Genomic DNA, 14996 nt, shown 5'->3' with positions numbered 1-14996 from the left:
TGAGCGTGTTGGATCCCCTGGAACTGTAGTTACAGACAGCTGTGAGCTGCCATGTGGTTGCTGGGGATTGAACCTGGGTCCTCTGGAAGAACAGCCAATGCTCTAAACTGCTGGGCCATCTCTCTAGCCCTCCACTTTATAGGTTTATACCCACTGTCTAGATTGGGATGGAGGCCCAAGGAGGGGAAGATGACCTTGCCTAAAGTCACTCCACAAACAGCTCCAGCAGCTAGGCTGGACTTTACCTTAGGGAGGGGCCATGCCTGGCTGCTGATAGAGGACACCCACCTGTGGTAGAATTAACCAGCTGCAGAACCAGGGGACGTCGGGTGACGATGCCAGATCCTCGGGGCAAGAAGTCCCTGCAGTGAGTTGGGGTTAGAAGAGGGTCAAGATCGGAGGGTATATGAGGGTATCCCTGCCCCCAGGGAGTATCTGTCCTGATACTCAATCCCCTCAAAGAGCAGGCCCCACAGCATCTTACTGACAGCATTAAGTCACTAAGGGGAGTGGGCTCCCCTAAGTCACTGCTTCGAGTTGCCAAGAGGCCAGGCCAGCAACTCCCCAGATGTCCCTCAAATATGTAACATGTTGGATCTGAGCCAATAGGAAGTCCCTGCCCCCATCCCAGCCACTGCTATTCTGCTCAGGAAAAAAAAAAAAAAAAAAAAAAAAAAATGAAGCACAGGGTAGCCCGAGAGCGGTGAATAGTGGATCTCAGCAAAATCAGAGCAGAAGCACCCTCCTCCCTGCCTGGCTAGGACAGACAGTGGCTCAGTTCCTCTTCCTGGGGCCCCGTCTGGCTAGAGTTGAAGACAAGGCAGATGCAGCCTGGAGGAGGCAAGGAACAGAACTCAGGCTTCGTTGGTGCTCATTACATGGCAGCTGCTCTGTGGGCAGAGCCCAGGAGCTCCAGAAAGTAGCCAGGAGGATGCAGTAACTGTCCCCACTTTATAGGTGGAGAAATGGCCTCAGAGGTGTTCTGTAGCATGATATAGCAGAGGAGACCCCGGGCTCAACTCTGTGAATGTTCTTGATCTCCAGGCCCCATGGACTCAACCCCCTTTGAAGGACTACACATAGGAGCCCCAAAACGTCATCCATGTCCCAAGACCTGACAGTCTGTAACCAACATCTGCTCCTGTTGATGTCAGCTCAGCTGTCCTTTTGGCTGACTCCGTCAACTACCCTTGATTCCTCCGCTCATGACTGCCAGGGGCTGGCTGGAGGGTGGAGTTCTCTCCAGGAACCAAGCTGTCGGAACTAGCAGTCATGGGTCCTCCAGAACTCAGGAAATGGGAAGCATATCGGAGCCTGGGGGACCGTACTCATACAGCCAGTCACCCCCTAGAAGAGACCCAGGGAGACCAAGAGAGGACCAGATGCTCAGCCTCCACCCAGAGCCGACCCAGGCTCACGCTTCCCGCACCCCAGGCTTGGGGGCAGAGGGTCAGGGAAAATAGACAGGCCCAGGGGCCTGAGGTTCAAGTCCCCTCTTGGGAGCCTCTCTTGCACCACCTCTAGGAAAGAAGGGGCTGCTGGGGTCAGTGGCCTGGGGGAGGGGAAACCTGGCATGCATTAATCCTTTCTGGGTACCAGGCAAATGTGTTCCCTTCTTGCCGTGCTGATCTGCAAGACAGGGCTGGGACTTTCTGTCTGCCACTGTATACTGCGCCCAGCCCAGGGCTCAGTACTCATGAGGTGCCCAATGCCTTCTGAGAATCCCCAAGTCATCAAACAAGACCCTCACAGAGACTAATTTTATAGGTGAAGTGACTGAGGCTCAGAGAGAGAAAGTGACTCACTCAAGGTCACACAGAACTGTTTTTCACCTGAGTTTTGTTTTATTTGTTCGAGTTTTCTTGTGGTTTCTTTGTTTTTCAGTGCTGACCTTCAAACCTAGATCCTCATACATGCTAGGCGAGTTCTCTATGATTGAGGTGTACACTCCAAACCCAGGCTCGCATTCAAACCCAAGTGTCTGTTGGACCCCAGAGGCTGGAAACGTCCCCACCCCACTATGCTACCCTCTAAGCCCAAGGAGCCAGACTTAGCTTTTTATATAATTGAATTGACTCTGATTCGTACCAGGCCCTGTGCCGGCTGTGGGGTGAGAGATGAGTCACCCAGCTCCCCACCCGAAGCACTCACAGTGCGGTGAGAAAGACAAGTAAACAGGTCATGCATGGAGCCTGTGGCCTGGAGCTGGCCAGGCAGGCCAGGGAGAGAGGGAGTCCCAGCCTGGGGGACTTCCTGCCTCATCGCCCCAGCCTTCACTCAGCGACTCCTTGGGAGAGGACACCCCTCTGTTTGGGGGACCCTAGGACTGTGGAGGCAGCACATTTGTTTCTGCAGTGGCTTTGGTGGGTGTAGAGGCCTCTAGTCCACCCTCTTCCTCACCAGCTGCTTGCCAAGCAAAACCATAGCAACAGCGGTTGCTGTGGAAACTGCAGGAGGGTCTGGAAAGGATAGGACTCCCCACAGAGAGCCCTCCCCCGTGCAAGAGATGTGGACCTTCCCTGGAGTCTTTCCTTGAGGGGCCTCCCTATGAGCACACACGCCCACTCAGCCCTGTACGCCTGATGGTGGAGGGCTCTGGAGCCTCAAAGAGTGTGGCCCACCTGAGGAGGTTGATGGCTGCTTAGGGTCTGACCCAAGTCGCTGCCAGCTCAGAGCTGAAGCCTATAAACAACAGAGGTCAAGACCGAAGCTCTCAGAGCACCAGGCTCTCTACGTGAGGCCCAATCAGCCTGTGTCAGAATCCACGTGGCCACTTGTTAAAAGTGTTGATTCCAGGCGGTGGTGGTGCATGTCTTTAAGCCCAGTACGTGGGAGGCAGAGGCAGGTGGGTCTCTGATTCTGTGGCCAGTCTGCTGATCTACACAGAGAAACCCTGACTCGAAAATTTATATACATACATACATACATATATATATACACACACACATATACATATATACATATATACATATACATATATAATGCTGGTTCCTCGATGTGATGTAGTCAAGCCACTATTCAACAAGACCCTAAGTGACTGTCATGTTTTTTTCCACTATAGTCCACTGTCCTAGTGGTTAAGAGACAGTGCCAGGCAGAGGCCCTGGGTTCAAATCCCACCCTGCCTTTCCCTTGCCTGGAGTCCTTGGACTCTTCCCTTGGCTCTGAGTCTGTAGGTGCTCATCTGTGGCGGGATGTCATACATACGCTGTTGTTAAAGGGTTTGTGCGGCCACTCGGCAGAAGGACTGAGCTCATGAGACCACAGGGGGCTACCAAGGAGAGTTCCTCATTTTTAGCCTCCTCTAGGAGGACCCCCAAATTCCAGCAAGAATTCTGAAGCCCCATAGAATCTGCCTCACTGCCTCTGGCTACTGAGTCTTGACCATGACACCCCACAAGGCAAGATGAAAACGGGAAGAGAGAACACTACAGCCACCCATCACTGTCCTGAAGGTGGGACCAAAGCCCAGAGAGGGCAAGGATGTGTGAGGATGCACAGCAATGGAGGGGGGCTGAGTGAGAGCAGGGCCCAGGATGCCTCACACCTTGGACAGACCACAGACAGGACCAGTAGTCACCCCACACAGACACAGAACCTGTACACAGTAGGCACTCCAGGACACTAGAAGGAATGCCTCTTTCCTGCTACTGGACACATTGTCCCACTCCAGCTCCTTGGACCCAGCTTCCCAGCAGAGACCTTGCACCTTCGGTTGAGGCCTGGGGACAGCAGAGCAGGTGTCTAAGGAAAGAGTGCGGGCTCCTTAGCACCAGAGGCCAGTGCTGAGCCAGCATGGGAGGGCATCTGGTGGCCTGCCAGCTCTCCCACTCACTTTGAGCAGATGGTGATTTCGCAGGGAGGCCTTGCCATCTGCAGAGACACCTTCAAACCTGACGCACAGAGGGGACAAAACAGACGCCTCTCCAGACCTCCAGCACCACCTACTTCCTAACTAAATTGGCACTGTCATCCCCTCCCCAGAGAGTCTGGAAACACCACGCCAAAGTGACTCCCCAACTCCTACTCCAGAACCCGAGGCTTGGGGCTGGAGCACCCTGACTTCCAGCCCCTGCTTGGGTGAAGATGATGACAAGGTATGTGTCTGGTTTGGCAGGTGACTGTGCTGTCTTCCGCTTCTTGGGCTCTGACAGCAGACACACATGGCACCGTCAGAGTTCCCACTTGGGGCTGTGGACAAGGGGCCATCCGTCCCTCTCTGTGCTCGTCTCCTGACGGTGTAATGGATGGGCTCTGGGGTTTGTTGCAGTTAAGGGACGAACAGGCCCAGCTCTCATGGTGAATGAGTGACAGCAGGGAGAGGTGGAAGGTGGCTTTCCAGCCTGGCCAGACTGGAAGAGGGCTTGGGAGGACAAGGGAACTTCAAGGACAAACGCCGCCCCTAAAAGTGGCAGGCAGGGCTGGTCATCGGAGGCATCGACTGGGAGTACTGGACAGAGATTTTTGTCAGCCAAGAAACACATAGGGCGTAGGTGAAGCTGCCACAGGCAACAAGTCCTCCACTGTTCCCGGGGCCCCAGGAGGCCCAGGAGGCCTGAGGCAGCCCACATGCTGCAGTGTGTAAATATAAGCTGATGTTTGAACATTTCAGGCCAGTCTAGCTGTGGACTCCCTTCATGTGCTAATGGCCCCCAAGCAGGGACTGGGTGGGACCTGCCTCCATACCCCAGGCTGGAGTGAGCAAGGTGCTGGCACTCAGACACCCTATTGAGGAAACTGAGGTTGGACAGGGAGCTCTCCCAGTCCCCACTTACAGCTCACTGGACAGTAGGGGTCATGGAATCGCAAAAAGAAGGTTGTTGTCCAAGTTCATAGTGCAAGTTGGTGATGGGTGGGACCACACAAGGCAGTGTCCACCCTTCCTAGTCTCTTTGTCTTTCCATCCATGCTTCCTCTCTCCCTCACTTTCTCTTCCCTCCCTCCTCAATCCTTTCTTCTGACCTTCCATTCCTTCCCTCTTGTATATATATATATATATATATATAGTTTGGGTTTTTTTGTTTGTTTGTTTGTTTTTTGAGACAGGGTTTCTCTGTGTAGCTTTGCGCCTTTCCTGGATCTCACTCTGTAGCCCAGGCTGGCCTCAAACTCACAGATATCCGCCTGCCTCTGCCTCCTGAGTGCAAGGATTAAAGGTGTGCGCCACCACCATCCACTGGAAGTTATATTTTCAAAGTGGAAATAGTTTCTTTTTTTTTCATCTAATGAAAAAGTTAAGATTTTGAGCTGGAGAGATTACTCAGTGGATAAGAGAACTGGCTGCTCTTCCAGAGGACCTGAGTTCAGTTCTCAGTAACCACATGGTGGCTCACAAACTGTCTGTAATTCCAGTTCAGGGGACCTGACACCATCATGCAGGCAAAACACCAATGTACATGAATAAAAAAAATTAAGATTTTAGTCAGGCATGGTGACACACACCTTTAATCCCAGCACTATGGGAGGAAGAGGGAAGAGGATCTCTATGAATTTGAGGGCAGCCTGGGCTACATGAGTTCCAGGACAGCCAGGGCTATGCCATGAGTCCCTGTCTCAAAAAAAAAAAAAAAAGGATTTTTCTCCATTTGAAAAAATTCAAGAGATGCATAAACTATTTTACACAGTAAAATGCGACCGTTGTCCCAGCCCCTGAGACGGCCACCACAGCATTGCTAGTTCCAGTGGCTTGACTGTTGGTCAGACTCTGCTGAAGCCTTGAAACTGCAGCATTCTGAGATTTCTTTTTGAGGTGATGGGAATGTTCTAAAATTAGTTTATGATGAAGGCTGCAGAACTCTGTAAATACACTAGAAATCATTGAATTGTGCACTTTAAACGGGTGGGTTTTATGATTCACAAATCACACAGCAGTGAAGCTCTGTCATCTGGACCGGCTGCTCTTACGACTGGCTGAGGTTGCTGTGATCAGTTTCCCCATTTCACAGGAAAATTGAGGCTCAGAGGACACAAGTCCCATGACCCTCAGCGGGACTCCCACTCAGGCTCCTGCAAGCAAGCTATCAGGAACATCTCCCAAGACACCTGGGACAGATGCCTCTGGGTTGGTACTTCCTGTCACAATAGCATGAGGAGAAATCTCCAGCTTCATCCCCAGAAATGTGTCCCTGCTCAGAGCCTCAGTTTCCCTGTCAGTGAAATGGGACTCAGTAAACAGCTTTGTTCCAGGGCTCTTGAGAGGATGCCCTGAGAAGCAGGCTGTGGAAGACCTAACTGAGGGTGCCCACTGGGAGCGCTCAAAAGCTGTGTGCTCTGCAGAGGAGCTGGGGACTCAGGCAGGTGAGAAGCACTTCTCTGGTTGTTGGCCTCCTTGCTCGGCTGAGAGCGCGTGCCTGGGAGCCCAACGAGGCTGTCTGCCAGGTGCTTCCTCCTCCTTTCTTCTATGCGTTGGGGGAGGGGACACAGAGTCCCACCCCACACATGGAACTGGGCCAGCACAAGGAGCTAGGGTATCAGGGAAGGCATCCAGAGGAGGGCCTGGCTGATGAGACTTGGAGGTCCGAGCCAGTGAGGGAGATGGGCAGGAAAGCAGAGAAGACAATGTCAGAGGGACCTCAACCCATTTCCTCCATGAACTGCCAGCTAGTCAGGGGACCAGCGTGATCAGGCCAACAGGGCTCAACTGGGAATCTGGGACTCAGTTTTGAGGGGACAAAGAAGGCTTCAGCTAGAGGAGATTAGGAGGAGGGAGCACTATGGAGTTCCCTGCTGGTAGACCAAGAACACTCAGGGTAGTGAGAGGCCACTGCTCTGGTGGCTGGCTTTGTGGGGCTTGGGGACCGAACCCTGGGTGTGTTGGCTGGAGAGTTTGGTCCGGGGCTCTGTCCAGGGTACTTAGAGATCTGCCCTGGCACCTTCAAGCTTGACTGGCCATCTCCTCGTTGCCTGTAGGAATGTAAGTCTCTAGTGAACTCTTCTATAACGCTTCCTGGGTCCTCAGACTTCTGCCTCAGAAGGGGTAAGAATCAGAGACACCCAAAGGGTGAAGGGCACAGATGGGTTTGTACAAATGGGCAGGGTGTGGAGTGTGGACAGGCACATGGGAATGTCTGGCCTAGAAGCAGGAGACCTCTTGGTTCCTCTCCTGTCTTTGATTCAATTGCTGTGTGACGTCAAGCAAGACCCCCACCTGCTCTGAGCCATTCTAAGAGCCTGAGATGGTAGTCCACAACTTCACAAAGACAATAAGCAGCGTGGTCCTTAGGTGTAGGAAACAGGGGCCTTGGCCCTGGGCATCATCGTGCCCATGGATAAAGGTCTCCAGGGTCCTGGGGAAATGGCCCTCATTTCAGGGGTTGCTGAGAGAGGTCCTTTCTGGGGGCATAGATAATACGACAGTGGGGGCTTTGTGCTGCAAGGTGGGATGAGAAGGGACAGGGCAGCCTGAGAGGGGGCACCGGTCTCCATGCAGGGTGGGTTTGCCAAGGGCAGAATGTACTGCCTTCAGCAGCCTCGCCCTGATTTATAATAGCAACCTAGACACATGGCATGTGGGCCTATGGTTCTGCTCTTGCCCACGCCTGACAACACTGTGCCCACACCTGGCTTCCCGCACCAATGTCCTACCTGGATACTCACTACCAGACGAGCCAGGGTTCCCACCCTCTGACCCCAACCAAGCCTGGGAAACTCTACTCTTCCGGCGTCGGGATCAAATGCTGTCTGCCAGGGTCACCTTTCATCAGTTCCTCTGGGCCACTGGGATGGCAGGGATGGGGGAAGGTGTCCCTTGGCTGAGACCAGCCCCAGCTGTGAGCTCTGCATGGGGCTCAGAGGCGGTGAGCACGCTGCGCGTGTTAGGGGTGTGCTCTGAGGATACCATGGGGGTGGGGTGGGGGCTTGGTGACTGTCCTCTTCAGGAAGGTCCTCCCCACACCTAGAATGGCTCATTCTTCCTCCGGCTTCTCAGTCTATTTATTATTACTCAGGTCAGTCTTAACGCTACTTCCTCAGAACAAGCCTAGCACATGTCTGTTCTTCCTGCCTACTCCAGGCTAGGGCCCCCTTGTCTCGGATGGCTGTTATACCCCCTCACTTTCTTCAACTTCAGTTCCAGTTCTGAGAAACAGGATCACAAGGAAAGTGATCAGGGAAAGAATACGAACTGAACACTGAGGGGTAGGCTGTCTCCCGTGGGAAACTGACGCCCAGTGCAGGGAAGGACCAAGAGACCAAGGCTGTGGAGTGGGGAGCAGCCACCTCCGTCTGCTCCCTGGCTGGCTGTTGGGCTCTGGACAGGAGCTTATTTTCCACCCTGGCCCACTTGGATGGGGAAGACATATCCCTGCTACACCTGTATTCTCTCAACCCTCCATGAAGTCTCACAGAGGTCATGCTTGTTACGCTACAGCCCCCATTTTACAGATGTGAAAATAGTGGATAGCCAGGGATAGAGAGACTCCTGGGGCTGCTGTGATTGCTCATTCCCACCCCTGGCTGGGGGCAAAGGTAAATGCTTACCTGCTATGCTAACCTGGAGGAATGCTGGGAGACAGGGCATGGAGGCGGCCCCGCAGTGGAGCATCTGTTCAGGAAATACTAGCTAGTCCTGGGGGCCAGACACTCCTCCAGCTGCCCCTGTATAATCTCATCTCTCACGGATTTAAATCCCATGTCTACACCGACAGCTTCCACATTCAGCTTTCCCCTGTGCCCTCTCCCCAGCTCCTAACACCTCCAGGAAATGTCTAGGGCATCTCTGACTGAATCCCCGCTCGACTGAATCCCCGCTGCCTTGAACCTGTCCACCGCCACCCACTGTCCCCTGAGGTTGGTTCTCCGGACTCTCCTGACAGCACTGGTCTCATCAACCCTGACCCCGAGTCACCCTTGATTTCCTCTCAGCCCCTCCCACTCCTGTCCATCACTCTGTGGGACCTGGCCCCAGACAGATCTGAGCCCACATCCTTCGACATCCCTGTGGGAGCTCCACAGTCCTCCCTCTTGCCTCCTCCCTAGCACACATTTGTCAGAGTCATTCTGCCACTTACGAGCCTCCAAGGATAACGAAAATAAAGCCAGTCTCCTGGCAATCGCCTAAGGCGTAACAGACACAGGCCCTGCCTCTCGCATCCTTCCTGCCTGGGCAAATGCCAGCCGTAATGGTGCCTCTTTGTGTTTCAAACTGGTTCTTTCCTGCCCCAGGCCCTTTGCATCTGCTGTCCCCTGGCTGGGGATCTCCCCCAGCTTTTCACACAGCTTGGCCCGCTTAGTTCTCCTAGGTGCGATCTTCCTCTAAGACCTTCTGAGCCGCTCTGCTTCCTCTGGGACCCTGGCCACATCCTGCAGGTGCCTCAGTTTCCCTCTCTGGACCCTCCAAGAATAACTGCTAAATTACTGAATGAACTGGCCTCAGTTTCCCCCATCTGGAAAAGGGAAGCAAAAGAAATAGTATAGACTCAAACAAGCCCTAGAAGGGTCCTGGACAGCCGCTGGGCCACCTCCATTACAGAGCTGACACTGGGTCTTCCTGGGTGCCTGGGAACCTGGCTGGCCTGGATTAGCCTGTTTCCTCCAGAGAATCTTCCATTTCCTCTCCATGGGGGTTGGTGCTCTGGAAGCCCCAGGAGAAAGAGCTGTTGTTTCCATGCTCACGGGTCTGGGGACCCAGAGCTAGGTAGAGAGGTCGAGAACCCAAGAGGGCACAGGTGGGGCTGGCTGGAACCTCAATTTTGCCACCCATGTCCCAGCCCCGGCCTCTTCTCCAGCTTAAGGGGTGACCACTGCCTCTCACTTGTTCCCCCAATCTGGGAGCAGTTCTCCTCTGCCCCACACCTGCATCTGGACACTCCACATCCATGCCAGAGCCATGGCCAAGCCAAGAGCACTGGGGTCTCACAAAGGGCAGAGTCCAGGCCTTTCCTGCCACTCGACAGGTAAACAGCTGCGGCTGTGTGTCTGCTGTGGTCTGGGCTGTCTTTCCACTCCCGGAGGACAGGAGCACCATGGATAGGTCCCCAGGCTACTAGACTCTGGGAGTATCTCAAGGACTCTCTTCCACAGGTTTAGTGAATGGCTTTTGTGCCCTTTTAGGAGGTCAAGCTAAGTTCCCAGGGCCCCCATCCTACAGACAAGAAAACCAGATGTCTACACTCCAATGAGTCCCTAATGACCAACATAGGGTCAAGATGGAGTCTGACAGGTCCCTTCCCAAATATGTGCCCTTGAGTAAAGCATCTCAGTTCAGTTGGCCCATCTATAAGGTGGACATCTATGGTGTGATTGCTTCATTGGGGGGTATAGCAAGGCATGGGAGGGGCTCTGTGGAACTCCCCGGTCTTCACCCCTGACAGAGCACAGTCTAGCTCACAGCACTCCAGCAAATGCCCAGTGGGTGAGAGATGGGACTACAGTTTATGTAAAGTGCTGGACATCCTTGCATTCTGCTGCCTCCAAGAGCTCCATAGTCCTCCACCCTTAACAGTCCTGACTGTTGGACCCCTGGGAAGGGGCTCATCTATATGGTTTCTTGCATGTGTTTGCAGCTCTGGGGTCACATGATCCAGACACAGCTGCTTCTCTCTGCTGACAAGACAGACACAGCCACTTCCACTGTGCCATGCCCACATCCCATGAAAACATGGCTCTACTCAGGTCCTCTTCTTACCTCCAGGATGGGTTTGCAGTGGGCATCTGGGGACATGTGAGGGGTGGCATCAACCATCCAGTCTGCCCATATTGCACAGATGTTTGTAAAGGCAAGTGACTTGCCCAAGGGTTTCCAGCAGAACCTGGCTTAGACCCAGATGTCACCCCACAGAGCTCCTGTTCCTCTGGAAGGAGGGGCCCTGCTTCCCTCTCATGCCAGTCATCTCCTTAGTCATGAAGGTCATTGCAAGAAAGCAAGATTTTCTAGAAAGATTCGAGAGGGAGCGGTGCAGGTGAGGGATGAAGTTCAACGCTCCTGTCTCTCCCTCTGTCCGGTAGCCCCCTCCCCATCCTGCTCCTGAACTCAAGAGAACGATCTACTCTTTCTAAGAACCGGAAATGCCATCTCTGTTTTCCCTTGCTCAAAGGGAGCCTGGGGGGGTCACGACCCTGCCTGTCCCCCTAAGTTCAAGACCCTTTGTCTCTAAGGCTGCACCCCCACTCTGCCACCTGGCCTTCCCAGCGCCTTGTGGGATCAGAGGCCGGAGGAGGATTAGGTTCTGCAACGGCTCACCACCCTCCACCTCCCCGCCATCCTGCCTCCCGGACTTAGTCATCTCTGCCCTCTGCCGCCTTCTCTCTCCATCACAACCCTCTGCCAGGCCAGGGAAGGAGGGCACTGACAGGCGGCCCCCACCCAGGGGGCGGCGAAGCCAGGGGCCGGCTGCTCCGCAAAGGCTCACAAGCCGCTTCTCCTCCCTCCCCCTTCCCTTCCTCGCCCCGCAGCCCGCGCCTCCCCCTCCGCCGCTCTGCGCACGGATGGCGGCGGGAGCCGCAGAGGTGCGTGTGTGTGTGTGCGTGTGTGTGTGTGTGTGTGTGTGTGTGTGTGTGTGTGTGCGTGTGCGCGCGCGCGTGTGCGCGTGCGAAGGGGGAGGCTGTGCCTGGTCCCTGATGCCCACGGGGCTGTGTCCTTTTCTAGGGACCGAAGGAGGGGGCTGTCCCCTGTCACGACCAGGAATTCCCACGGGGGCAGAGCCGGCTCCATGGAGCCTAGGGTGGGAAGGGGACACTGCCCCCCGGGTGCTGTCCGCTCCCAGCGAGGCGCTGAGTAATGCGGGCCCCCACGGTGCGGGTATTGGCGATCAAGGACAGCCCTTTGCCGGGGTAGCCCTGCGGAGGATGGGGTGAAGGAGGGGGAGTGAGTGGGGGGACTCCACCGATGTCCGTGGTCTGACGGGGTCGCTGCGGACCCTAGGGCTCGGGTGGGGGGCGGGGGCGCTCGGTCCTCAGCAGCAGCGACCAGACCGTCGGAGCCCGGGGCGGGGACCCGGGGCACCGGAGCGCAGGAGTCCGCGCCGCTCCTACCTGCCCACGAAATTTTCCAGCACTGAGCTCTTGCCGGCGCTCTGGCCGCCCACCACGGCGATCTGCGGCAGGTCGAGGTCCGCGTTCTGGCCGATGGCGGAGAAGGCGTCCTGTAGCCGGTTGACTAGAGGGATGAGGTCTTCCATGCCGCGGTTGCCCATGGCTGCGGCGGGCCCGGCGGGCTGCGATCCCCGCCGCCGCTCCTGCTCCGGCTCCTGGCCCCCGGCTTCGCGGCTGCAGCCGAATATCCCGACTGCGTGCGCCGCGGGTCCCCCGCCCCACGGGGATCCGAGCGGAGCGCTTCTCCAGACCGCCGCTAGATGGCGGGGACGGCGTCTCGCGGGCTCGTCACCTTGCGCAGACGCCGCGCGAGGCGCTCTGGGTGTTGTAGTTTTCTCCTTCTGCGGCTTTCAGGACGGTTTACCTGTGTCTCTGGGGTACGGATGCTGCACCGAAGATATTATTTCTGGGGACGAGATGGGTGCTACCTATAGAAATGGGTTATTATATGTTGGTCATGATTACTTCACTCCACTATTCATCTCCAGTAGAGAAACTGAGGCCTTGGAAGATCTGGAACCTTCAAGGTTGTAGTCAGCTGACCAAAATCAGCTCTAGTCCACTTAACCTTGAATGCTTTCTAGCCTGGGTTCTGACACTAATTAATAATCTCCAGCATATTCCTTTCTATCTTTGGGCTTCAGTGTTTCTGTTTCTAGAAGAAAGGACCATTAATTCCACGAATTACCAGGAACCAATGATAAGCTAGGCCCTATCTATGCTCATAGATATAATACTGAGCAGAACAGCTAAGGTCTCCACACTCAGATCTTACAGGTGGTGGGACAGACAGAACACTCATAGGCAGAGGCTAGAATGGGGAAAGCAGAAATCATCTGTACTAGAAGAAAGGGAGTAGAAAGCCAGGTTAGCTAGGAGTCAAAGGTCTCCTGAAAAAGCGACCTTTGAAAAGGGACCTAGATGATAAGCAGGGGCCAGCCATGGGCAGATAAGGGGAAAGCACCCTGGTAGAAGGAAGTCCCTAGGGAGAGAAGAAAGTTCTTGTCTTAAACTCCAGGGCTCCAAAAGGGTGGTAGTGAGATTCCTCCAAATGTGCTGGCCTGTCCCTTTCACACAGAGAGGCCATGACGCACCATCCCAGCTACCCACTTTTGCAACAAGAGGGACCTAATTAGGACTTCTCACAAGGAAACCATGAAAGAGAGGATCAGCAGGTCACTTCCATGTGCTGGGACTAGGGAAGTGTCCTGGGAATTGGAGACTATTAGTTTTTCACCACTGAATCATGTCAAGCACCATGCTAGACCCCAGAGACAAAGCAGTGAGAGGAATGGTCCTTACCTACACATGGCTTATAGTCAAGTGGAAGAAGAGGGGCTATATGCAACTAAGCCAATAACCATGACCGTCTGATAGTGATGAGCAGGGAGCAGGGAGCAGGGCTGGGGAGGGATTGTGTTGTTAATGTATACAGGATGGTCAGAGACTATAACGCCAGGTAGCATTGGAACAGAGACCCAAAGTAGGTGGACAATGAGCCAAGTGAGAAGGGATTTTCATGTAGGTGGAGAACCCCCTGGGTCTTACCTACTTATATGATCTGGATCCTTCCACATTCTGGGTCTTGGTTATCTAATCTGAAAAGTGGGCACAATGACAGGACAGAATGCCTGTGTAGGACCCAGCCAGGTGCTCACTGCCATGCCTCTCCAGCCATACCATCCACATCAAAAGTCCAGGTAGCTGAAGTGCCAGTCCCAGCATCCTCCACCCAGAGCAGCTGTCCTTAGCCAACTTGTTATGCTCTGAGGATCAGAGAGGGCAGGGATATGAGCCAAGATGATCAGCACCATCCGTTTAGGCTGGGAATACAGTCTGAAAATGCCTGTCTGGACCTTTGCAACTGGGATTTTGTTTGTTTGTTTGCTTGCTTTTCTTAGTCTGTCTGTCTGTCTGTCTGTCTGTCTCTCTCCTTTTCAGGGAAAAGTGTGAGTGTAATCCTCTACTACCACAAATTATAAAGTTAATGTTTCCCATATTGGGAAAATCATGGGGGTCAGCACGCAATGGCTGAACCTTACCCTGCAAAAACCACTCTCTTGATCATAGCATCTCTCCTGACAGCTAAGTATTATGATTTTTTTCTTAAACACAATAGTGAAACTTACTATTAAAAAACAGACATTCCAGAAGTATTTGAAAGCCTTGGGCTATCTTTCCACCTATGGGTCAACACTACAACTGAGAATTTATTCTGCAGCTTATTTTTTTGTTTTGTTTTGTTTTTCAAGACAGGGTTTCTCTGTGTGTCCTGGCTATCCTGGAACTCACTTCATACACCAGGCTGGCATCGAACTCACAGAGATCCACCTGCCTCTGCCTCCCAAGTGCTGGGATTAAAGGTATGTGCCACCACTGCCCAGCTGTGGCATGCCGTTTACCTTTACAAACAGAACCATACTAACTGCCCTGCCATCCTTGATCCCTGAGCCACCGGGACCTGGTGGGTAGCTGGTTAGAAATGCAGAATGCAAGGCCTCACTCAGGGCTTTCTGTGTCACAACTTGAACGTAACAAGGGCCGAGTCCTCCAGAAAATTACTGTGCAAACTGAAGCCGGAGTGTGGAAGAGGGCGATGCTGTGGATAAAGGAAGCCGCACACACACAGGTGTGAACGCAGGGAGCAAACACTCCTTGACACACACTCTGCCCTTGTGTTCTCTGTATGGCTTTGCAGAGGCCGAAAGAGGGCTGCTGAGGGACAATACATCCATCAGATCAGAGTCCTCCAAAACACCTAATGATTTGGCCCTCTGCTTTGCACACTAGGAAGGAAGATGCTATGCTGAGCTCCCAAAGTTTGGCCACTATGGAGGCCAGTTAGTAACAGAAACATTCTGTGATTCCTCCTGGCCAGTGACTATGCTTGGTGACCACTGCTTGGTCTCAGAACTTTCAGTAGCTTGCTGTGATAGATGTGGGAAATGAGGTGCAGAGATGCTACT

The 14996-nt window shown here is 53.9% G+C and overlaps 1 protein-coding gene and 1 pseudogene across 12 annotated transcripts in view; both read right to left on the bottom strand.

Annotated features, from left to right (window-relative positions):
• Dnm1 (dynamin 1) overlaps positions 1–12270 on the bottom strand; it is a 45003-nt gene extending 32733 nt beyond the window's left edge. For 7 of the 12 annotated variants that reach the window (XM_036183893.1, XM_036183897.1, XM_036183895.1 and 4 more), the window contains exons 1-2: positions 11971–12269; positions 289–362 (exon numbers count right to left, since the gene is read on the bottom strand). In XM_036183893.1, coding sequence (XP_036039786.1) covers positions 289–362; positions 11971–12131 — 235 coding nt within the window. In that variant the 5' untranslated portion in view covers positions 12132–12269. Of the gene's footprint in view, positions 1–288; positions 363–11970 lie in introns of all 12 variants that reach the window. The other 5 variants (XM_036183890.1, XM_036183898.1, XM_036183889.1 and 2 more) reach the window with 1 other exon arrangement.
• A 1702-nt stretch (positions 12271–13972) lies between these two features.
• Positions 13973–14123, bottom strand: LOC118583325 (annotated as a pseudogene).
• Positions 14124–14996: the final 873 nt, after the last annotated feature.

The sequence above is a fragment of the Onychomys torridus genome, chromosome 4 (genome assembly GCF_903995425.1).
Source record: "Onychomys torridus chromosome 4, mOncTor1.1, whole genome shotgun sequence".
Lineage (NCBI taxonomy): Eukaryota > Metazoa > Chordata > Mammalia > Rodentia > Cricetidae > Onychomys > Onychomys torridus.
Note: the sequence above shows the minus strand (reverse complement) of the source record. Positions and strands in the feature narration are given on the sequence as shown.